General features: G+C 44.5%; 7 protein-coding genes and 2 non-coding genes across 9 annotated transcripts; 3 read left to right on the plus strand and 6 right to left on the minus strand.

Annotated features, from left to right (window-relative positions):
- Window positions 1–87: 87 nt before the first annotated feature.
- On the minus strand, window positions 88–477 carry PUMCH_003654 (uncharacterized protein; the record flags this gene model as incomplete). The annotated part of the gene is made up of 1 exon (XM_063022616.1): window positions 88–477. The coding sequence occupies one exon, from the start codon at window positions 475–477 to the stop codon at window positions 88–90; it is 390 nt and encodes a 129-aa protein (XP_062878686.1).
- Window positions 478–1,247: 770 nt separating this feature from the next.
- On the minus strand, window positions 1,248–2,222 carry PUMCH_003655 (uncharacterized protein; the record flags this gene model as incomplete). The annotated part of the gene is made up of 1 exon (XM_063022617.1): window positions 1,248–2,222. One exon carries the CDS (start codon window positions 2,220–2,222, stop codon window positions 1,248–1,250), a length of 975 nt encoding a protein of 324 aa, XP_062878687.1.
- Window positions 2,223–2,608: 386 nt separating this feature from the next.
- PUMCH_003656 (uncharacterized protein) lies at window positions 2,609–4,003 on the minus strand (the record flags this gene model as incomplete). The annotated part of the gene is made up of 1 exon (XM_063022618.1): window positions 2,609–4,003. One exon carries the CDS (start codon window positions 4,001–4,003, stop codon window positions 2,609–2,611), a length of 1,395 nt encoding a protein of 464 aa, XP_062878688.1.
- A 609-nt stretch (window positions 4,004–4,612) lies between these two features.
- On the minus strand, window positions 4,613–6,397 carry PUMCH_003657 (uncharacterized protein; the record flags this gene model as incomplete). Its single annotated transcript, XM_063022619.1, has 1 exon — window positions 4,613–6,397. The coding sequence occupies one exon, from the start codon at window positions 6,395–6,397 to the stop codon at window positions 4,613–4,615; it is 1,785 nt and encodes a 594-aa protein (XP_062878689.1).
- A 2,661-nt stretch (window positions 6,398–9,058) lies between these two features.
- Window positions 9,059–12,391, plus strand: PUMCH_003658 (uncharacterized protein; the record flags this gene model as incomplete). Its single annotated transcript, XM_063022620.1, has 1 exon — window positions 9,059–12,391. One exon carries the CDS (start codon window positions 9,059–9,061, stop codon window positions 12,389–12,391), a length of 3,333 nt encoding a protein of 1,110 aa, XP_062878690.1.
- Window positions 12,392–12,602: 211 nt separating this feature from the next.
- PUMCH_003659 (uncharacterized protein) lies at window positions 12,603–15,053 on the minus strand (the record flags this gene model as incomplete). The annotated part of the gene is made up of 1 exon (XM_063022621.1): window positions 12,603–15,053. The coding sequence occupies one exon, from the start codon at window positions 15,051–15,053 to the stop codon at window positions 12,603–12,605; it is 2,451 nt and encodes an 816-aa protein (XP_062878691.1).
- A 629-nt stretch (window positions 15,054–15,682) lies between these two features.
- Window positions 15,683–17,032, minus strand: PUMCH_003660 (uncharacterized protein; the record flags this gene model as incomplete). Its single annotated transcript, XM_063022622.1, has 1 exon — window positions 15,683–17,032. One exon carries the CDS (start codon window positions 17,030–17,032, stop codon window positions 15,683–15,685), a length of 1,350 nt encoding a protein of 449 aa, XP_062878692.1.
- Window positions 17,033–21,312: 4,280 nt separating this feature from the next.
- On the plus strand, window positions 21,313–21,404 carry PUMCH_003661. The gene has a single exon. It is a non-coding gene; the product is annotated as a tRNA-Ser (tRNA).
- A 1,011-nt stretch (window positions 21,405–22,415) lies between these two features.
- PUMCH_003662 lies at window positions 22,416–22,507 on the plus strand. The gene has a single exon. It is a non-coding gene; the product is annotated as a tRNA-Ser (tRNA).
- The last annotated feature ends 903 nt before the right edge of the window (window positions 22,508–23,410 follow it).

The following is a 23,410-nucleotide window of genomic DNA, read 5'->3' on the forward strand; positions in this document are numbered from 1 at the left end:
AATCATGACCATTGACACGACCGTGACAAACCAGTTCCGGAAGATTCTACCAGTAAATAACACGTCTAACTGTATCAACTTAGAAAATCACTTGAGAACCACGTTAGCACCTCTAAGACTCAAATATTCCTGGTCCACGCCTGGCGTCAAATGCTTGATTACTTCCTGGTATATCTCCACATTATGGTACCGGAGTGAGCTCGCCGGCGACTTATATCTACCCTCTAATCCTGTAATGTCACAGTAGTGCTTTCTAGGGCGTAAACTTGGTGGTGCAGCAATCGACAAATGCGTGGGAGTGTCAATGTTTAGCTTCTTAGTTTGCAAGTATCTGGTTTCATCTGTAGCCAACTGTTTAGCGGTTTTGAAACGGCGGTTGGTCGATTTAGGCCTGTTTGGGTTCTGCTTGAAGCAGTGCTCTTTCGTGGTCACGTAGGAAAGCTCGAAAGCGTTTGATTCTGGTTTAGTCTCAGACATCAATGGAGGAGTTTGGCGACGAATGGGGTACTTATATATTCGCTTGTTATGAGCCCTTTAGAATTGATGAATTGCTATGTGATCTGCTAGAGAAGCTGTTTGAGGTGACTGGTGGAAGTGTTGTAAGAATAATGTGTTTCTTAAGTAAAGTACGGGGTTAGATGTAGGATATGGAGATAAGACAGATTCGGGATTTCTCGAAAATAAGTTACAAAATAATTTTATCAGGTTTTCATAAAGCTCTGGAAGTCTTTCTTTTGCTTGTTTGTCATTTAAGTTGATCTCATTTGTGAGTTCCGTGTGGTTGAATGATATTTTAGCTAAGCGATGATCCGAATATAAAAGGCAAATAATTCGTTATAGAAATGTGTATTTTTCAAATTCTTCCAACATCTAAATTTGTATTGTTCATAAACCTTTGGGAATTGCAGTCAATTGAAACACGAGGCATTGGAATATTTGAAGTCTGAACATTGATGTGAGTACACTTTTCATACATTTTGACATCACAAGGTAAATAGCTTGCTTTCTCGTATAATCCTATTTCCTTTGTGGTTTTTCATCGACCATGTATGTGTAGCTATGTCCATGGAGCCAAAAATATATCCACTCACCAATCGGCTCCATGATGTGAAAACTTGATTCTATACCAAAATCATACAGTGAACATATAGGCTTTACACGTCTTTAACCTTATCATTTATTAAAGAGACTCGTGGTCTCCAGCTTCCTCCTGCCCTAGGAGACAAGCCTTCTTAGTATGTACATGATTACGCAGAGTAATAGACCTTTCTCAAGTCTACCACCTTCTTACCTCTGCCAGCAGCCAAATCCTCCAACGATCTTTGCTTGGTCAAAGCCTCGATGAAACCCTTGATCACATTCATGGAGTTTCTCGACTTGTAGACCTTACCGCTCAAATCCTTGATTCCAGCCGCTTGACAGATCTCGAAAATGTTGTGGTTCACACGCAATCCGTAACCTGGTGGAGCAGGCTTCATGAAGAGCTTCACGGCGTGGTACTTGTAGTTCATTTCTCCCACGATGGTTCTCTTTTCGTAACGTGGGATGGGTTGCAAGTTCTTGATGGCGTCCCAATGGGCCTTCTCAAGAGCAGTACGCATACCGTCTCGAGACTTACCCTGGCCCAAACCCAACATACCGTTTCTGTCTCCTACGACCGTGATACAGAAGAAGTTGGGGATCTTACCCTTGGAAGTCTGACACGACACACGCTTCATGTGAATGGGACGCATGTACAACAGGCGCATGTAGTCCACATCCATACCAGTGAGTTTGTGTAATTCTTCGAAGAACTGGAACCGGGATCTCTTGGAAGGACCACGGATGGCATCCTTTTCCTTGAACCGGAGCTGCATTCCCAAATTGTCCAGCGCTTGCATTTGCGGAATTCTTGGGTATGGAGTAGCGTTTATTCCCTGGTTTGGGTACATGATGGGTTCATCCCATTCTGGGTCTGTTTTCGACAAATCTGCGTTGACATCGGGTGCAAGACGACTTCTAGCGCTGTCTCCGCGTTTTTTCAAGTCAACATAGTCTTTTGGAGATACTAGCGACTCTGTGATCTTGATTGATTGTAAGAGCTTTGGGTTGTAGAATTTCAGCAAATACTCGATGTGGGCGGCGGTTTTTTGAGCCGATTTTTCAGCAGCCGAGCTTTGCAGAGCAAGGAGTCTCCTCGGCGTAAGGCTGAGGATAGAACGGGGGACTTGTGGCCGGAACATCGGAGGTGGATGTTTTATGTGGTGGTGAATTTTTCACTGGGGTGTGCAGGATACTAGTAGTATGGAGAACATGGATTTTGAAGATACCAAGGTTAAAAAATTCAGAAACAAATAAATTGTGGAGGATTTAAAAAAGTTTAACGATTAAACAAAATCATTTTGTTCTATGTTTTCTTTGAAAGTCTCTGCTTTATTACTTGGTTTATTCCTGATCAGCAACGAATCCCTTTTTATGACATACAGATCAGTGAATCAAATTATTGGCGTCCCGGAAAATTTATAGAGGTATTCGATTCTTCAATCCATACTCTTCCGGATTGTTGACGTTCTTGAGAGTGACCTGGCTGTGTAGAGTGTCTGAAGTAATTGAACAAGATACAAAAACGTTAGTTCTTTGGCTTCATTTGGGGAGATTCCTTCAGAAGCCTAAGTTCCTCCATAGGCTCAGAGGGTAAAGGCTCCAAAACAGGCGAGAACGACGGCGTACTTCTCTCTGCCTCATGACGACTAATCTGCTGTTGTAATTCATTAATTTCAAGCTTCAAAGTGGCAACCTCTTTCTCAAACCTCTTTCCAAATACTTCGATATAGTAAGTGGCTCCATTGTAAGCGGACCACGCAAAAATAAACATCACGAACGCTCCACAAAGATGTTTGTAACGGAACCACAATGGACATGGAAGCATGGTGAGGATCTGGTAGAAAAACTGAATTAACGTAAATGCAGCGATTTGCATCCATGTGTAAGGTAAACCGTTGACAAACCGACCCAAAAGACTTTTGCTGTTCTTCTGCCTTAAGTATGTGAAAGAGGTCACTCTCCCCTTGGCAATTTGTTCCTTTCTACGCACCGTGATAAAGTAGTGATACGATACCTGCCAAATGGTATAATAAATAGAGGTGATGATGATACCATTGACGAAATTCCAGCTCTCAACTTGTGCAATAGCTGGATAATGTTTTGCGACGTACTCCTTGGGCATCTCATGCACAAGCACGAAAATAGTAATGGGCGGCATAAAGTGGATTATTGAGCTGGTGGTTTTGTCGATAGAGTGAAGAACCAATGAATTCCTCCAAGTAATCACAGCAAAACACAACGTTCCCAAAGTCAAAGAGAAAACAGATATAAACAACGACTTGGAGTTGGGGAATACCCACAAAAATAGAAGTAGAAGAACATTCACGTAGTAACACAAGTCTGCCAAGTAGTACTGGAAGCTCTGCTTAAAATACGTATAAAACCGAATCGGCATGAGCGCACAAAACATGGCTGTGTGGAAGATAGGAAAGTAGGTGGGATACTTGCCAATAATAAAGCCGCCTACGGCAATCAGCATTACCGCCGCAGCGTAAAATGCCTTTTCCGTAGCAGAGCTCTGAAGACTACGGTGCACACGATCGTCGAATCTACTCAAACGGCGATTGAGACTTGCCTGGAACTTGGCCGCATCTTGTGACAAGAATCGACGGCCAGTCACAGTGATGCCAACACCATTGTCATCCTTCAATTTGCGTAGCTTCTCCTTGGTCTTGTTCTTCATGTCATTGATTTTCTTCATTGTAGAGTCGCCCATCTCCAGAAACCCGGACCCGAAGTCAAAGTCCGGCACGAGCAAAAGTCGAGACATGTCTACAAATGATACACTATGAGATGAGGACGTTCTACGCAACAAAGGCGAGACTTCAGAGATAGACTCAGTGTCCGCATCTAAGAGATCGTCGTCACTGGTCTTTCTGTGAGTAAGAGACAGCGTAGAGCTTGTATTAGAGTCTGACATTGATGTGCGAAATGTTCAGGTATTGTTTCGTTTATGATTAAGTTTTCAGAAGAAATGAGCAAGAACGATGTTTGTAGTCCAAAAGGGCGTTCAAATCACTCAATTGCAATATTTCTGAATGGAGAATCCTATTGCAACACGCAGCTCAAATATACACTTCGAAACAGCTGCACTTGGATGTTTTTGGTTGCTTTAAAGGTAGTTTGTGGGGGTCACGTTTGGTATAGATAAGGCACGTGTTGACAGAGGCTGGTCGAAGCAGTTTTCTTTTTTCGAAAATGTATCATCTGTTTAGATTTATTTCCAAAATCATTCCATTTTTTTTGTAAATTGTTTCTTGCGAGGCTACGTTGAGTTCTTCAGAACTCTCTTTTTAGTATAGTTTAAGAAATGGTAAGCACGAGTAAATATGAAGCAAAATAAAAAACAATAAATCAATTCGGCTTCCGATATTTTTTTTATCACTGCTTGTTTTGGTAGCCGAGCCACTGTGCTCTACACTCGCCGGGACAACTTGTAATGAAACTCAAGATCGCTCATGAATGTTCAGAAAATGACTTTGTATTGAGACACTAGTCTTTTAATAAATATAATGAATATATTATCTCCCTAGCAACACTTGGGCACCTCAACAGCATGGCCCATATCCAACAAGGAGTCCAAATCCTCCTTTGGATCGATCTTGAAGATCTTGTCTGGATTAAGAATAGCACGAGGGTCTAAGGAAAACTTTATGTGACGCATCAAATCAACGGCAGTTCTACCCAATTCGGGCTCTAAGTAGGACCTCTTTCCAACACCAACACCATGCTCTCCGGTACAAGTACCCTCGTATTTAATGGCTCTCTCGACCATTCTGTCGACCACTTCCTTGGTCTTGGAGTAGTCTTTGGAGTTGTAAATGAGCAAGAAATGGCAGTTTCCATCACCCACATGGCCCAAAACCGAGAACCGGTCACGGAAGCCCAGCAGGTTCAAATCGTCATTGGTCTCGTTAATAAGGTTGGCCATCTTAGAGATTGGCACAGCGAAATCGGTAGTCCACAATTGCACGTCGTCTTTGTTTTCCAAAACCTTCTTACCGTAGTCGAAAGTAGACCACAAACCAGCTCTTCTGGCAGCCCACAAGATCTCGTTTTCATCTTCGCTCTTGGAGGACTCAAACTCGATAGAATTGTGTTCCTGTGCAATTTTTTTAATGATCTCCAATTGGGAGGCGATGATAGAGTCGTTGGGCCCGCCCACCTTTAAGAGCAATGAGGGCTTCTCCAAAAACTTTTTCTCAGAGACACCACTGGCATTCACAAACGACATCGACGTCTCGTTGACAAGCTCAACGGCATTGGGCTGGATACCAGAACGCGAGATGATATGTTGGGCAGTACTAGCGGCATCCTTAATGGTTGGAAACGTAGCAATGGACACGAGTTCTTTAGCGGGACGGGGTTGCAATTTGACCACGATTTCGGTCACAATTCCCAAAGTTCCCTCAGAGCCGATGAACAACCGTGTGAGGTCATAGCCCGCAGCCGACTTGCGTGGTCTTTGTCTCGTTTTCACAACGGTTCCATCAGCCAAGACTACCGTCAAACTAAGCACATTCTCCTTCATGGTTCCGTAACGGAAGGCGTTTGTTCCAGATGCTGAGGTTCCCACCATACCACCAATGGTGGCTCCAATGCCTGGATCTGGGCCAAACATCAAATGACTAGCCTCCTCGCTATCCAACAAGTACTCGTCCAACTCCTTCCAACCGACACCAGCTTGGACTACTGCGTCCATATCATCTGCATTGACCCTGATGTCGTTTAAGTCACCAAAGGCAATAGACACAGAGTTGGGACCTCTTGTGTGCATGTTATGGCCCTCCAACGAAGTAAGACCCGAGTTAGCCACAACAGGAACACGATATTTGTGGGCCACCTTCATGATCTCACTGACCTGTTTTGTGCTGGTAGGCGAGATCACAACGGCAGGTCTTTGCACATCTGGCTTAGGAGGATGGTGAGTGTTGAAGAACGAGTCTGCGTGCTCCAACACCACAGCCTCCTCAGAGGTGATGTTTTCGGAACCAACAATCTGTTTGAACAATTCGAGAGCCTCAGCAAACTCGGCGTCGGTAGCGTAGCGGGGAAACTCAACCGTCGACAACGGGGTGGTAGAAGGCTCCTCGTCGGCTTTCTTCACCAACGAGTGTTCCAATTGTGGCTTGTTTGTGTCGTTGGAGATCGTTCCAAACACATTTTGGGCCATCAATCCGGCTCCAACTCCAGCGACCACCAAAAGCGTTTTTGACGCCAACGAAACACCACCAGTGGTGTTCTTCGTTGACGAGACAAATTTTCTGGTCAGAGAGAGGCGACGACTGCACCTAGCAGCAGTGCGCGAGAACATTTTCCTTTTTTGTGTTTTCTCTTTCGCGTTTTGTGTTGAGCGTTTTACGATTCACGTTTTGTGTTTCTGCTGTATTGAAATCCTCCACTGATTAGGTAGTAGAAACAAGAATGTGTTTTATAGCAAACTTCTTGTTTCACACCTGCAGAAAACAAATTAAAAAAACGAAAAAAGTCAAGGTATGTATATGTGCTTGCCCCGGGAATCGGCCCTATTTAACTTTTTTTATGATTGCCGAAATGTGGAGCCGCCCGGGAAATCCATGGCTGCAAATTTTGGCGGGGCCAACTGCAGAACTAAGTGGGGCGGCAGTGGGGGAGACTACATCGAAGAAATTGGCGGATTCGGTGGATGATGATTGGCGGATAAGCGCGATAATGTGTAGGATGTTTGTCTCCTATTTCCTTCTTTTTTCTTGTGTGAAATTTTGAGTGGTGTCTGATTTTTGGGTGGAATGAATTATCCACGGAAATGCCGGCATTCGAGCATACGTACGGTTGCTGCAAATGACGTAAAACCGTTCGGAGAATGAAAGTTTTAATTCGTGAAAGATCTTCCCTTGATGGCCGTTAATCTTTTGGAGGGTTTTGTCGTTGGGACTGGCAATAATGGTCGGTGGGTTGTGCAGCGGGTAAATCGGTCGGAGATAGACGCTGCAACTCCGACTGAAGATTTCTTGGTCCTTACGGTTATGATCTGAATGGAATTCTCTTATTGGTACTTCTTGCTTTTGCTTCTTTATTTTCGCTGCTTTGGGTCATGACACTTAACTCCGAGGTGTGTTTACGACTAGTGCTTTCATAGCAGTGCTTTCGATGTTATTGTGTGAATTTAATCGGTCTCGTCCTTGAGGTCTGAATATATATATTGCTCATACAAGATTAGCGAAACTAGGTTTTGTACTCAAACAGATTCGAACGGTGTGCGAGGCTTCTGATCTTCACCGGAATCAGAGTGATTTCGAAGACATGGCACATCTTCGTTTGATTTTACGAAATAAGGGGAAGGCAGACTAATGAAATTTCCGATAAATGACTATGCATAGACTCATTGAGGCTTGACGAATGATGAATTTTGAATTTTAATTGAACTGTAAAATCTGCACGCCTCTTTGCAGATCGCGCCTCTTCAGATTTAATGGCACTTCCCAACTCATAAGCTTTTGCCTTCTCTTGTATTGTTCAAGGACTAATGAGTGGTATCGATAAGACAAAGCATCTTAGGAGCAATTAATAGAGTGTACCACTCCTAAAAGAACATCAATAAGCGGGGTTTTCTATTCCGCTTCTCAAGTATTCAACGCTTGGATGATGATCCCTCATGACTCTCAGAGAAAAGACATACTAGAAGAGAAACCAATTCGAAATAAGAACTGATATGATTTATTCTGCCCAATGAATTGATTGATCGCATGAGGTATTTTGAGCAAGTGCTTTAATGAATTATGGTCTGCTCCTCATTCGTCGTCAATGATTCGAAACGCTAAGATTGAGTCCAAGTGTTCTTCAATCGATAGTACATTCGTAGTAGAGAATATAGCCATTCTAACAAAATCATTAACAACACTGACTGGGCTTTGGGCTTCCTATACTGTGAGTTCTTCGTGTTAGTGACCTAGAAATTTATCAGATTGTGATTCAAAATAAGTCAAAGAATTGAAGGTTGATGAAACAGTGTCTTTAGTATTTTTGGGTTAGGAACTTATTGTTTTCTAGCGCCCAAATAATAACGTATCTCCATGAATTATACAGTATTGCTGAAGATTAATTTTCAAGCCAAAATAGATCTGCTGGTTTCTCAAGCTGATTCTGAATTACGGCTCTTAGGATTGCGAGTTCTGAGAATCGAGATTACTCATCTACGCTGCAGAGATTTTCCAGTTCATTTATCCTCGCACATTGGAGTTCAAACACTATTGAATACTTATCGGAACAAAAAAACAGATGATATGTTCATGCTCAATTCGTTCCCACTTCTTCCTGAAAGTATCTTGATGCAACCTGACTTGTTGTCAGAAGGCAACGTAATGGAGCCACATCGGAAAGTTCCAACAAGATTCAGTAATCTTTGTTGGAGTATATCGGTTAATAATTCTTTGAATTAATTCTACTGGCTAGACGGAGGTCAGATCTTAGGGAACAATAAGACCAATGAAGAACAGAGTACCAAAATGAAAACCATAATTGACTCTTTAGTACATGTTATAAAGGGAGTCTCTCTCAATTGTAAACTTTACTGCAAATTTCAAAGGCTAGTGATCGAAAAATGTCAAAAAAATGTGCATTATTTTCAAACCATTTCTGATTTGCAATTTACCTTTGACATTTCAACAAATAATGGTGACAAAAATGGCCAACACTAAAAACCCAAATTAAAAAATCAACGAAAAGATAAAGATCAATAAAACAAAAAAGAAAATTCAATCAAGAGTTTAAAACTATTTTCAAAATTGCCTTTCTCTTCGTACCAACCGCGTTTGTCATATTACCATTTCTCGTATCACTATTACTGATTCTCACGTGCCGCTACTGATTGTTATCAGTCACGTGCCGTTGCATTATTTTTGCACCCATTCAATAAAACCAATCTTGCACGCTACTCCGGATTTTCTTTTTTCTGAAACATTCATTTTCAAAAACTTTCCCAGTTTAACTCTCGAAAATGTCTGGTGCTTCATCTGTGGCCGAGGAGGCTGCATCCTCCCACATAATCAAAGCTAATCCCTTTGGAGCCTCTGTTGATCCACACTTGGTGAAAAATTCCGTTTACACGAGTGCTGCTACCGTTATCAACCAGACTATTTATTCTTTGGCCTCGCTGATTTTCTCCTATGAAACCGCGGCTGCCGGCAACTTGGTCGATGCTCATTTGCTGTTGTGGGCCGATCACTTCAAGCGCCAAAATGCTCTTGGAACGGTTCCTCTTTTCCACCGTTTGGAGCCTAGATCGGGTGCAGCCAACGCCATTTTCGGTTACACTTCTGCCGCCGGTGTTTCTGCTGCTGTTTCGCCCGTGACTGCCGTTTTGGGTGCAAACACTTTGCCATACATGCAACCTGTGCTTGCTCAGGGTGGAAAATTGCCATTGAGTTTGAACGTGTGCGCTGTAGATGTTGATGTTGAGAGTGGTGCCGTTTTCCTGAACTATGCAGCTCCTCTTGCTGTCGCTAGAGCCTTGGGTGTCCCAGTGGTGTCTCCTACCAGCTACAACGCTGCCGAGATCCAGAACACCACCGTTCTCAACCATTTCTTGGCTGCTTGGACTGGCTCTCCTTCCGTCAACTTGTACGACGGTCCAGACTTCGCCCGTACTTTCCGTAAGTTCGACTCCGTGTTGGCTGTTGAGGATGTCGGAAGATTGTACCAACAACTCCTTGCCTCTGCCCCTGCTGTGCCTGCCAGCTTGGAAGATGCCGTTTTGAGTGCCCTTGAATTGTTTAACAATGTTGCAGGCACTTCTCTTGCTCCTTTCGAGTATGAGGGCCACTCTTCACCTGAAACTGTGTATGTTGTCCATGGTGCCAATGAGGCCGCTCAAGTGTCCCATGTTGTCACCAAAGCTTCTCTGGGCTCGAAGGTTGGTGTTGTCAAGGTTCGTGTACCTTTCCCTTTTGCTAAGCAACAGTTCTTGGCCGCGCTCCCAAGCTCTGCCCGTAACGTGGTGGTTTTGGCTCCTGAAAACTCGGCTTCTTCATTGAAGGCTGACGTTAGTGCTGCCTTGTTCTTGGGTGGTCGCTTTTCTGCTGTTCAGATACACGAATACCGTTACCCAGTTTCTTTCGTCTGGACCCCAATAACCGTGTTGAAGGTTTTGGGCGAGTTCCACGCCGGATTAGATGAGCTGCTTGTTCTTTCCCAGTCTAAGCCTGTCATTGACACCGTCACTGCCAACACTTCTCCTTCTGGCTCGTTTCTTATTTGGACTCGTGACAACAGTGACCTTGTCCAAACTGCCGGAAAGTTGGCTCTTTCCTTGTCTCTCGATGACTCAAAAGACGTCAGCATCCGTAACAAATTCGACACTTCTGTTGTCGGTGGTGTCTTCCAGTCTCAGATTGTTTCTCTGGTCCGTGGTTCTGCCACTACTGCCGCTGTGGACTCCGCTGATATTGTAATCATCGAAAGTGCCTCTATTTTGGACCACTTCGACGTGTTAGCTACTGTCAAGCCCGGCGCTTCTGTCTTGTTGGTAAACCATAAAAAAATTGCCAACTCTGTTGAGGCAGACGTCGTGGAGAAGTTGCCAGAGGAGTTCAAGCGTACTTTGAGCAAGAACCAGCTTCAATTCTCAGTGATCGACTTCTCTATTGTTGAGGACTTGGACGCCGTCAGTGACTCCACCAAGGGTTTCTCGGCCGACTTTTTGGCTCAGCTTGCCTTCTGGAAGGCAGCCTTGCCTGAATTGGGAGGTTATGTCGTGAACAAGTTGTTGCAAGCTAACGGAAATGGCTTTGAGCTCTTGGCTGCCGTTTTGGACAAGTTTGTTGCTACTGTTGACGAGAAAAATGGTGTGAAGGCTGTCGAGGTCTTGCCTGAATGGGCTGAGATTTCCGATGCCATGGAAGTCGATGAGGAAGAAAAGAAGGAGCAAAGCTCCGATGAGATGGAACAGGACAAGCCTGAAGCTGAGGCCGCCGCTGAAGCCGAAGCTGAAGAAGTCAAGCCTTTGCCTTTCTTCCCAACTGAAACTTCTTTCTTCCCCAACCCTCGTGTGCAACCACCTTCTGCCGAGGATACTAAACATGCCGGTGTGGCTGACTTGGCCACTAAGCTCACTTTCCCTGAGGCCTTTGGTGTTTCTCGTGACTTGCGTCCTGACTTGCCTGTCAAGAACTTTGTCGTTAAAGTGCAAGAGAACAAGCGTCTCACGCCTTCTGAGTACTCTAGAAACATTTTCCACATTGAATTTGACATCACTGGTACTGGCTTGAAGTATGAGATCGGTGAGGCTTTAGGTATTCATGGACGTAACAACAGCGCTGCTGTTGAAGCGTTCTTGATTAGCTACGGCGTAGATGGCGACTCCCTTGTTGAAGTCTCCGACAAAGAAGACCCAAGCTTGTGGGAAATTAGATCTGCTCGTCAAGCTTTGCTCGAGAACGTGGACTTTTTGGGAAAACCACCAAAGCGTTTCTACGAGTCTTTGGCACCATTTGCCTCTGATGAGAAGGAGAAGGCTGCATTGGAAAAATTAGCCTCTGGCGAAGGAGCTGAGGAGTTGAAGAAGAGACAGGACGTCGATTTCTGTTCGTATGTCGATATCTTGGATGAGTTCAAGTCTGCGCGTCCATCGTTCGACGAATTGGTGAAGATTATCGCACCTTTGAAGCGTAGAGAGTACTCCATCGCTTCTTCTCAAAAGGTTCATCCTAACGCTGTTCACTTGTTGATTGTCGTTGTTGACTGGTTCGACTCTCGTGGCCGTCCTCGTTTCGGACACTGTTCTAAGTACTTGTCTGATTTGAAGATTGGTGACGAGTTGGTTGTCAGCGTGAAGCCATCCGTGATGAAGCTTCCTAAGTTGCCTGAACAACCCATTGTCATGTCTGGCTTGGGTACCGGTTTGGCTCCATTCAAGGCTTTTATCGAAGAAAAGGTCTGGCAACAAGCCCAAGGCCATACTGTTGGTGAGATCTACTTGTACATGGGTTCCAGACACAAGAAGGAGGAGTATCTTTACGGAGAGTTGTGGGAGGCTTATAAGGAGGCCGGAATTTTGACCCATATCGGTGCTGCCTTCTCCAGAGACCAGCCTCACAAGATCTACATTCAAGATAAGATCCGGAGCAGCATCGAGGACTTGACCGATGCCATCTGTAGCAAGAATGGTTCGTTCTACTTGTGTGGTCCAACCTGGCCTGTTCCAGATATCACTGCTTGTCTCGAAGATATTGTCAGAAACGGCGCCAAGAAGGAAGGTAAGGAAATTGCCGACGTGGCCAAGGTTGTTGAGGATATGAAGGAGGAAGGACGTTACGTCTTGGAAGTTTATTAGATACTCTCACTTATAGACCAGTACACGATACATTCTCAAGCTTCAAGCATCTGCACAGATAAAGGGAGATCAAGTTTTTTTATTACGTCTACAAAAGAATGATTGAAGAATTAAAAGTCCAATTGTTAAGTCATGTAAAGTTAAGGCGAATTAGAAAGCTGCACAGCAGTATTAAGAAGGAAAAGCTAAAAAGTAAATGAAGCAAATTTTGTTAAACCAAGAGCATCACAGCCAACAAGCCCCAAGAAAGTTGGATTTCGGGGCACGCACCGTTGAGAATTGGGGTCAATGTGAAGCCTGGAGTAGTATTGGCCGTAGTACCAGACGACGATGCCAAAGAGTTCCTGGTGGAGGACACAACGAAGGTAGTAGGAACAGAAGATACCAAAGAGGTTTCTGAAATTGTGCCAGACAATGATGAGAACGAAATTGCGCCAGATGTGGTACTCAGTGCTGAATCAGGTGGGTTCACCGCCAGAGTCTGTGGACCTGGTGAGGCTACCGAACTGGATTCCGAGACACTGGAAGGAGAATTTCCGGTTGTGATTGGGTTCACGAAGTCAGTGGAAGTGACCATAGTATCCGATGTAGTGGTGGTTATCACCTGAACTGGTTCTGTCTCTTCAGGGGAAGCAGACGAGCTTGTCAAGGTGATTTGAGATGAAACCAATGAATTCTCAGTAGTAGAAGCCATTGAATAGCTAGACGAAACAGTTTGATCAATTGACAAGGATTCAGTTGTTTGAATTGTTTGGATTGTCTGGAAGGTCTGGGTTGTCTGGAAAACCTGAGGTGTTTCGATTGTTTGAGTAGTCTGAGTTGTTTGAGTAGTCAGAGTTGTTTGAGTTGTCTGCGAAATTGCTGGAGCTGGGATGCTTTGATCAATGAACTGGGTTGAGTCTACAGGTACAGTAGTTGATCTGGGAGTCTCGGTTGGAACCGACGAACTCGAAGAAGTGGGTCCAACTACTGAGGTTGTGTTCACCCAGCTGCTGGAACCAACAAAGAACATCAAAGCAGATGGGCCACTAGTGGTGCTTGCACTGGGAGATTTCAAAACAGAACTTGGGCTCTGCATGGTTGAAGAAGATTCCAGGGGTCTTGCACTTGTACTTGCGGCAACAGTTGAAGCAACATTGCTTGAGCTGCTGGTGATTGAGCTTGAACTCAGAGAAGATTGAGTCGAAGAGCTAGCAAGAGAAGCGGAACTTTGGGAAGAAGTAGAAGGCGTAGAAGAAACAGCAAGAACTTCTGAACTTGACTGGCTCAGGGAGAAGCTGCGACCACTTGAGACAGAGTCACTTGTACCACTGGGCGAAGAGTATCTCGAAGTTGAAGAAACGAGAAGAAGTTCAGAGCTGGAGGTTCTCAGCAGAGAGCTCACTATTGGCAGCCTGGAAGGTTCAGAGCTCCGAGTGCTCAGTGAGGTAGAAGCGGTATCCGAAGAGAAGGATGAACTCACAAGACCAGAAGAAGAGTTAGAGCTGGTAGAACCAATAGAGCTACTAGAGCTGGTGGAACCAGTAGAGCTAACAGAGCTGGTGGAACCAGTAGAGCTGGCAGAGCTACTAGAGACGGCAGAGCTACTAGAGACGGCAGAGCTACTAGAGACGGCAGAGCTACTAGAGACGGCAGAGCTACTAGAGACGGCAGAGCTACTAGAGACGGCAGAGCTACTAGAGACGGCAGAGCTACTAGAGACGGCAGAGCTACTAGAGACGGCAGAGCTACTAGAGACGGCAGAGCTACTAGAGACGGCAGAGCTACTAGAGACGGCAGAGCTACTAGAGACGGCAGAGCTACTAGAGACGGCAGAGCTACTAGAGACGGCAGAGCTACTAGAGACGGCAGAGCTACTAGAGACGGCAGAGCTACTAGAGACGGCAGAGCTACTAGAGACGGCAGAGCTACTAGAGACGGCAGAGCTACTAGAGACGGCAGAGCTACTAGAGACGGCAGAGCTACTAGAGATGGTGGATCTTGAAGTAGCACTAGAAGCAGAGCTAGAGGCAGCACTTGAAGCAGAGCTGGATCCAGAGCTGGAAGAAGTACTCGAGACAGAGCTTGACGAGACAGAGTCCGAGACACGAATTGAGGCAGAGGATGATGACAATGAAGCATTCGAAGACGAAGTCACTGAACTTGATCCCGAACCAGCCTCGGAACTCAGAGAGGCGGCACCGGAAGCAACACGAGCACCGATGTTAGAATTAGTCAGAATAGTAGAGCTCGAAGCCAAAACTCCCGAACTGGAATCTGTTTTGACAGAAATCTGACCAGGACTTGAAACAGCAGAGGAGGTAGTAGAAGTAGACGCAGAGGACGAGCCAGAAGAAGCAGCAGACATAGCAGACGATGAGCTGGGGTCATCAATGGAAGACACAGAAGCAGAAGTCAGGCTCGAAACGAAAAATTTCTTCTTCTTTTTCTTTGGAGGGTCGCTGGATGTTACTGTAGATGACTCCAAACAGGTCGTCACATACATAGTCAGGGTGACAGGAACTACTACCGTCGATAAGTACGTTGTAGTGAGTGGTGTCTGACACCGGTGGTCGGCACATGAGTACTCAGTAATCGTCTGAACCGATACTTGAGATGTAGTAACGAGTACTATGGTGGAATCGGCAACCACCAAGAGAAGGTACCAGAAAATGGCTAACATAACGAGCGAAAAATAGTGGGAGTGTTAGATTTCTGGAGAGTAGACTCGTACGGATTTTTGGCGGCTTTAAATATTTTTCGGGGGCGGCAATCACCCGGATAATTTCACCTTTGATCTGAAACATGGCGCTCGAACTAAACTGGGCTTCGGGGAAACTTTCTCGTGTGTCATCGCAATTGGCTCGAAATTTCGCGTATCGAAGTCTAAAAACACAGAAGATGTCAGATATTAAATTTTAAACACAGAAGATGTCAGATATCAAATTTTCTTTGCGAAAATCGTTCTTTTCAAACTCGAGATTTCGAATGGCTGCAAATAATTTATATGTGCGTACTGCATTTGGTGATGCAATTTACGAGATAGCCCGCCCGATTCAGTGAAATCGATCTCAATTGGGCTAGTGGACTTTCCATGTGCAGTTCTGTACAGTTCATGTTGAGATTCGATCTAGGTACAATCCAAAAAGAAATTTTTTTAAATAATGTATTGAACGAAATTATAAACTATGAGATAATGAAATAAACCAGGATTGGTGACTAGGCCCTTGGACCATGTCATGAAGAAATGTATAACCCCCAGACTTTGTTAGAAACGAGTCTCTAGCGAAGTATTAGAATTCAGTTTCAAACTTACAACAAGTAAGCGAGAGGAATGGCAATGGCAGCCAACAAGGAACCCTTGGCAACGACACCAGCGTTAGCAATTGGGTTAACAGTGTTTGGCTTGTATGGACCAGCAGAGGAGCCAGCAGTGACGACAGAAGCAACAGTGTTTGAACCAGCTGGGGCACCTGGGGCACCTGGAGCGCCTGGAGCACCTGGGGCAACTGGAGCAACTGGAGCGGCAGTGGTGAGGGTGGTTGGGACAACAGCACCGTTGGTGGTGTAAGAGGTGGTGATGGTGACAACTGGAGCAACTGGGACAGTAGTGACGATGGTGGTTGGGGCAACAACACCCTTAGAAGAGACGGTGGTGGTGATGGTAGAAACAGTGTAGGCGGTTGGGGCAGTGGTTGGGACTGGGACAACGGTACATTGGTTGTTGTTGTCACACAAAGTAACGGTGGTGGTAACAACTGGGATGGTGGCAGTGGTAGTCTTGTACTTGCACTTGTCCTCCTTACAAGAAGTGATGGTGATCACGGTGGTGGAAGGACCCCAAGTGAGTGGGCACCAGGTGGTGTAAGAAGTGACAACACCGTTAATGGTGGTGGTGGTTGGGCCTTGAGTAGCTGGAACGGCAGTTGGGGTGCAAACGTTGTCAGAACAAGAGGTAATGGTGATGATCTTGGTGGTAGAAGAAGTGGTGGTAACAGTTCCAGTGGTAGTTGGGGCAACACCAGAAGAGGAAGCAGAACCAGAAGCAGAGGAAGCACCAGAGGAAGCAGAACCAGAAGCAGAAGAAGCACCAGAAGAAGCAGAACCGGAAGCGGAAGCAGAGCCAGAAGCGGAAGCAGAGCCGGAAGCAGAGCCAGAAGCGGAAGCAGAGCCACTTGGGATGGTACCTGGGTCTGGGGTGTTAGCAACAACACTAAGACCTGCAACAGGAGTACCTGGTTGGCTCTTCAAAGCTTGGATAAGAGCATCGATACCACCAACAATAGCTCTGCCTTGCAATTGAGCCTCGAATCTTCTTCTCAAGACAATGGAAGAGTTGGAGCTTGCAGCGAGAGCAACATTGTAAAGAGGAGCAGTGTCAGTAAGGAAACGGGCAGGAACACTGATGATTCTACCAGCGTCACGGATCTCGTTGAAGTACTTGGATCCGTCAGGGCCGAGGAAGTAGTAGGCAGAAGCGTTGTAGTTGAGGTCATCAAGGTAGACGAACTTAACAACATCTTCGTCTGGGATAACCAAAGGACAGTTTCCGGTATCCTTGTCAACAACACTGACTTGTTTACCGTTAACACGACATCCGACCCAGTCGGCAGAGGCGAGAGTGGCAGCAAAGGAAGATGCCAAAATAGTAGAGAACTTCATATTTTTGATAGAGTAGCGAAAGGAGAGAAGTGTACTGAAGAAAAAAAACAGAGGATTGGGGGAACCAGCCACCCTTTTTATATATTTGGCTGGGAAGTTTCAGACAGGACAAGCACGGAGGGAGGTTGGGAAAGGGATTGTTTGAGATTAGAAATGGATGGAAAGGGTTTAAGCGGTTATGCGTCGCGTACAGCCACGGCCTCCCAACCCTGACATATTTTAGGCGCTGCAGGGTGTCATTATGTTGGGAACATGCAGGGGAGCAGTCACTGCAGGATTTTTTTTGATTGTTTCTGGTCAAATGGGTTTTTGGTGCAGTGCCGCAAAATCATGTGCAGGTGTATTTCTCTTGAATGAGACAACTTTTTGTGATGGTAGGGGAGTTGTATGCATAGCGGCTAAGGTCGAGATCCTCTCTAGGATCAAACAATCGAGGTTCTGCAGGATTTGTCCAAATTTGAAAAATGCCAGTGTGCGGTTTAGCAATTAAATGGATGCCAGACTACGCGTGTTTGCGATAATTACGAATAGTATTATTTGGTCGAGGGTATGAGTCAAGTTCACTGAAAGAAAGCAAAGCAGACTTTTTTTTGGAGCGTTAAGCTTAAATCAGTCGTATACTCCCAGGCAATAACGCCATAATACAGATATAATGCATGGCGGCTTTATTCAAAAAATAAACAGTTCTGGCGGATTCTGCAGGGAGGTTGTCCCCCCCTTTTTGGTGGCGCCGCATTTGTATGTTCACGAACTTGACCCGAAGCAGAGACGTACGTCAAAACACCAATATAGTTTTGATCGACTCGAACTGCGGGAAGAATGGACGAACATATTCACAGAAGCAGATGCGAAGTGCTGATGAACTAGAGCAAATTCTCCCGAGTTCGGATTAACCGCCCTCAATTGTGTAGAGAACGTGGGAGGTCCTGTGGAGTGCACAGAGTTGATTTGTATACGCTAGGGCACATAACGCACGGTTGTAATGTTTTTTTTCTACAAGATACGGGCTGAGCCAGATCTTTTGATTGGCATGGTGGTAGTAATAACAGAAGAATCGTAGACATTTGGAACATGGTTTATGGTTATGAAGGGGGATGAGCGCTTTGATTTATGACATTTCGGATTGAATTGACGAAGTGGGGGAGAAGATATGAGCACATTTCTGATGCACTTGAACTGTGGTTGAAGCTCTTGATGTTACTGATACTTTGAGTGTGGTAATGGTTAGTGTAGTTGCTACTCCAAGTGTTGATATTCCCAGTGTTTTCGTTACTGATTTTCTCCAGTGCTACGATCGGTGTTCTTATTGTTTGCGCCGATTCACTGGGACGCTTTATCGAAACTCTTCACTATAACAATTTTTGGTGGCATTGCTGATTTCCGTGTATTCCTTTAGCTATATTGTCGTATTTTGATGCTCAATCTTGTAATATTAGAAGATCTTTCGTGGTACACTGCAAAGAGTATTCTACAATGTAGCCGAGGTGAAACTCACTGGCAGTACAAAATCGGTAAAAAACCGGTGAAAACAATTGCAAAAGTTAATTGCTGTCGTATTCCTCAAAATAAATCATGCAAGCAGCAAAATGTCGCTCTAATTCAGTTGTAGTCTATGCGAACTCTGAATGAATTGTAAAGCTTAGGCGCCATGATGAATAGTCAACTTATCGGTGGAGTGGTTTGTAATATTGAAATAAGTATTTTTTATCTACCCCATGAAGTCTTCATCTCGAATCCATCGATTCCGTTTGAGTATGGTTTGTGTGCGGCTTTCATTTTGCAGGTCAGGCAGACTGGAATCAGAGATGCAAAACGAATACTTCTCCCTTGAGAAACATTGCAGTATCACTCGTATGCTTTCGAAATATATTATCACCATTGCGATCTCTCTCATTACCAGTAGAGTCTCTGTATTGAACGGTAATGTCAGTATAATATCTACACTACATGCATAACGTTGAAGTCACAAAAGCATTCGATGGTATTCCTCAGATACCTTTCGAGCAATAAATGAATCGGTATAAATTTTTTTTTCTTGGAATCAGCGGTGATTACTCATCGTCAGATACTTAAAAACACAGTAGAAAATCACACTCATAAAACGCTCACGACAACTTTACTACTACAATATTTATCAATAAGTAACATCGCCAATTCATTAACAAAGCATCGTATTCTTCGAGGTTGACACAAGTCAACTCCCACCGCAAAAACTCTGGTGTTGATCTCGAATCATGGGGAACGGCGATACTACAAGATTACACGATTGACACTCGACATTCCAATTAATCAACATTGCAAGTTGTAAGTCTAGTACTTCGCGCACCACGATCAATTGGAGCCCTTTCACAACTATTGTTCGCGCTGTTTACCTCAATTCTTAGCTCTGGACCACTTCTGTTCGCGCCTCAAAGCTCTAGACAAAATCATACTTCATGAGCTTCTGCTTCCCTCCATCAATTCACATAAATTAAACTTGGTTCGGTCTGGCCCAAAACCTTATTTGAGTTTCGATACATCCGGATATTGTGGTGACTGTGTACACTCCTTGCATATATCTTTTAACCCCTTGTGCGTATTGACAGCAACGCGCTCCTGCCAAGTCGCCCTTTGTCGCCCCTGGCGCGATGAAAAGAACGTTGAAGCCCCTTCACTATTCGCACACGTGCCGCTTTACTCCGTACCTGAACCGAACCCAACTCAGTCTGGACTTATTTTCGATCCAAATTTTTCGCCAGAGAGCTAAACAGCCTACCATATCATTGGCACGCTCGCTATTTATTGCTGTGTTTCCATTAATAAATATAATCCCGCAATTAGAGTTGGGCCCGCATGTCTCACTGTCTGCACGTTTGACGTACCGCTGCTATGGTGCATGTGGCTGTACAAGGGTCTAATCGCTCGCAACGCCGCTCGCAGGAGTTGATTTGCGAGTCGGCATACCTTCGCGTTTGGGATCTGGTCCAGACCGGCGGGATTCGAGTGGTTGCAGTAAATATGCATAGATCGGGAGTGTTGAGCGCCCCGGCCATTATTTTTGTTTTTCGGTTGGATCTGTTCGTTAATTGTTATTTGGGAAAACGCATTTGGCACCGTTGCTGACTCGACTCCCTACCCTGCAGCCAACCCCCAAACCCTCCATCCCCGATCGGGTCGAACCAGCATTCTAAGTGAACCGATACCGGAATCCGAAAAGGGTTCCTTCCGCATGACACATGAGATTCGGAATGTGCGCTCATCTGACACAACGATCTCCGGAATGTGAATGGAATTCTGTGTGTGTTATTCCAATAATCTGCAATTTCGAAGAGTACGATCGATTTTATTTCTCCTTCTGGAATTAATGGAGCGCCCATTCTCGGAGCCGGAAAGGGCCGTAATAATTGAAGCTAGCTGCGCCATCATGGCGGCTCATCCCATGAGAACGAAAACCATGGCAACTGCCAAAGTTGCGTTTTGTTGTGACGTATCTTGTGGCAGCCTATCGGTATCGTAACGTATTCAAACAGATGACACAGGTTGTCATTCAGAGACGAGAACCCCTAACCCTTCCTATTCTGTCTTCTCAAACTTTCCTGGAATTTTTCTTGCATTGCTTCTCCTAACTGCTGGTTGTCAACCCCAATGCGTAGGGTTCACATTCCAACTCGGATGGGTGTGTGCCATGATAGTGGAGCCATGGTAGCCGCCTGCAATCGGCAGCACAACACTCCTGCAGCGATAGACATTGTAACAACGCATGATACATCGCACCAACTGAGAAGATGTTTTTTTGTGTTGTCTAATCAATGGCGGTATTTTCTAAACCTTGGCTAGTGTTGGTATTGCATGGTGCATTGATGCAGATCTATATCTACAGATCCAGGTAGGGTAGTGTATGCTTGACTAATGTAATGATTGCAGTGCTGATCAAATCCAATTATTGGCTGTGTTAAATTTCTGTGGCTTTTTGTTTCAAGGCGCCGTTGTACGTTGATTCTGGGTCATGAATTCAGGGGGGTCAGATGAAATTGCACGGATGGGTGTAGTGCTACCGCAGAACGGAATAGGTTACGAGCCAGCCATATGTGTACTTGAGACAGGTGGGTCATATCTATTTTTGTAATTTTTGGGTAGCGTCCGAAAGCGCATAGGGAGAATATGCGTTTGCCTATTGCTTAAAGTGAACAATTAAGTTTCGAGAAGAAATTGATTTTCAAACTATTCAATTCAAATACACAATTAGATTTCCTTTTATTTTAGAGGGTTCATCTATGTGACAATTTTCATAGTTTATAACTGGCATTGTGGCCGAGTGGTTAAGGCGATGCACTCGAATTTTCTGAGAGATGCATTGGGATTTCCCGCGCAGGTTCGAATCCTGCTGATGTCGCTATTTTTTTTCGTATTTCTGTTGTTCATTATTAAGAGATTAAATATTTTTAATTTCGTTCTAATGTTTTTTTTTTTTTGGTTCTAGACTGGATTCGTTTTGGCTATTCTCGTTTGTTTACGATGCACTTCAATCTCTTGGAAAACATAGTTCTTCAATCGGGTTATATCTATTGAAGGACTGCAAATCTTCGAATGGACTCACTTTGCATGCTGGTCTGTTTGGTTCCCTTCTTCACTGTATCCGTTCTAAAATCATAAGTATACGAATCTTCAAGGGTGAGAACTCAAAGTATCAATCCACATGAGCATCAACTCGAGTGTTTTCGTATCCATAGAAACAATAGACGAATACACGCTTTAAAATGCCTTCTGGCTGTGAAAAACAATCAACTGAGGCTATTCCGCAAATAAAGTCACCGTAAGGCATTTCAGACATCCGATTATCCGCTTGCTTCATTTCTTCTTACGCTCCGTTTTCACAAATAGTGTCTCGTTCTCGCCAGTACGACGAGAATTTGTTGGGGTGTTTTGACTCCAACACCCTCAGTAATAACTTCAATATTCTATTGAAAGTTGGGAGAATATGAGGCTGAAATCAAGCTTATTAATACATAACAGCATTTGGGCATGTTTCTCAGACACGGTCTAAGATTAGACAGGCAATTGCTTCTCTTTGCCCTATCAGACACCTAATCATGATCTGAATAAGTTTCAATCGAGACAATAACTCCATTTACTTTCATTCAATCATTCTTTCTTTTTTCAGTGGATTTGCTGTAGTATACGTGTATATTCTAGCAACGAGAATGGGTGTCACAACACGAACTCGCATTTACCGTAAACGAATGAGTTCCTGTCTCAAAATAAGAATCTTGAATTCTCCATGTTGAACTTTTTAAGATGAGCACTTCGTGCTGTGCGCACAGAGATCTGTGTCGAAATTTGGCCGTATCTCCTTGCAAAACATAACATGGTTATATTAAAGCACAAAATATTTTAGCCAGTAAACGGCATTGTGGCCGAGTGGTTAAGGCGATGCACTCGAATTTTCTGAGAGATGCATTGGGATTTCCCGCGCAGGTTCGAATCCTGCTGATGTCGATATTTTTTTTTTTTCTTTGCATCTACATGAAACACAAAAAGACGCCAGTTCCAGAAGGCTACGAGCTTGTCCAGCCAACGTTGGAGAAGCTCCGCGCTAAGCTTAAGGATGCACAACGGGCAGGTCTAAAAACCGATCTGAAGCAATCCTCGCTTTGGCCGATCCTCAAAATCCACCGTCAAATCTCTCGCTATGTCTATCTGATGTATTATGAACGAAAGATGATTCTGAAACAGGTGTACGGGTTTTTGCTTCAACAGAAGGATGTGGATGCAAAACTCATTGCCAAGTGGAAAAAAAAGGGCTATGAAAAATTGTGCTGTGTGGAATGTATAGTGCGCGTGGATTTGCTGGCGCCGATTTGTATTTGTCGTGTTCCTGTCAAGGATGCTGGGGGTCGGAACCCTGATGGGTGTGTGACTTGTGGATGTACGGGTTGCTCTAGCGAAAAGAAAGGTGAAAAGGATGGAGGCAATTAGGGTTCATTGGGTTTGGGATAGTCGATGTGTCGATCTTTTGCTTGAACGAGAGAGAAAGCCCTGGAGTTTGGGAGGCTCGGTGCTAGAAGACCATTCGTTCTGGGCATCTTTTCCTTAGTTTTGCATATATTCTTCGTAAAGCCTTTGGATGGTCTTCATTGTGAGATATTGTTTCTGTATGACTTGGTAGGATTAAAATCTAGTGAAGAGGGATAAGGCTGAACTAAACTTCACCTAATTAATAAATTTGATGATTGAGATTATGCTGCTGTACTTGATTCGTATATTTTGTTTCAATTATTGGTTTGTTTTCTTTTGAATCCGCACTTTCTCTATCAATACCACCTTGCAACACTAATTTCTACATTTCGTTACAATCACGTCAACAATGCAAAAACCCAAAAACATTCGAAATATATACTC

The sequence above is a fragment of the Australozyma saopauloensis genome, chromosome 4 (assembly GCF_035610405.1).
Source record: "Australozyma saopauloensis chromosome 4, complete sequence".
Classification (NCBI taxonomy): domain Eukaryota; kingdom Fungi; phylum Ascomycota; class Pichiomycetes; order Serinales; family Metschnikowiaceae; genus Australozyma; species Australozyma saopauloensis.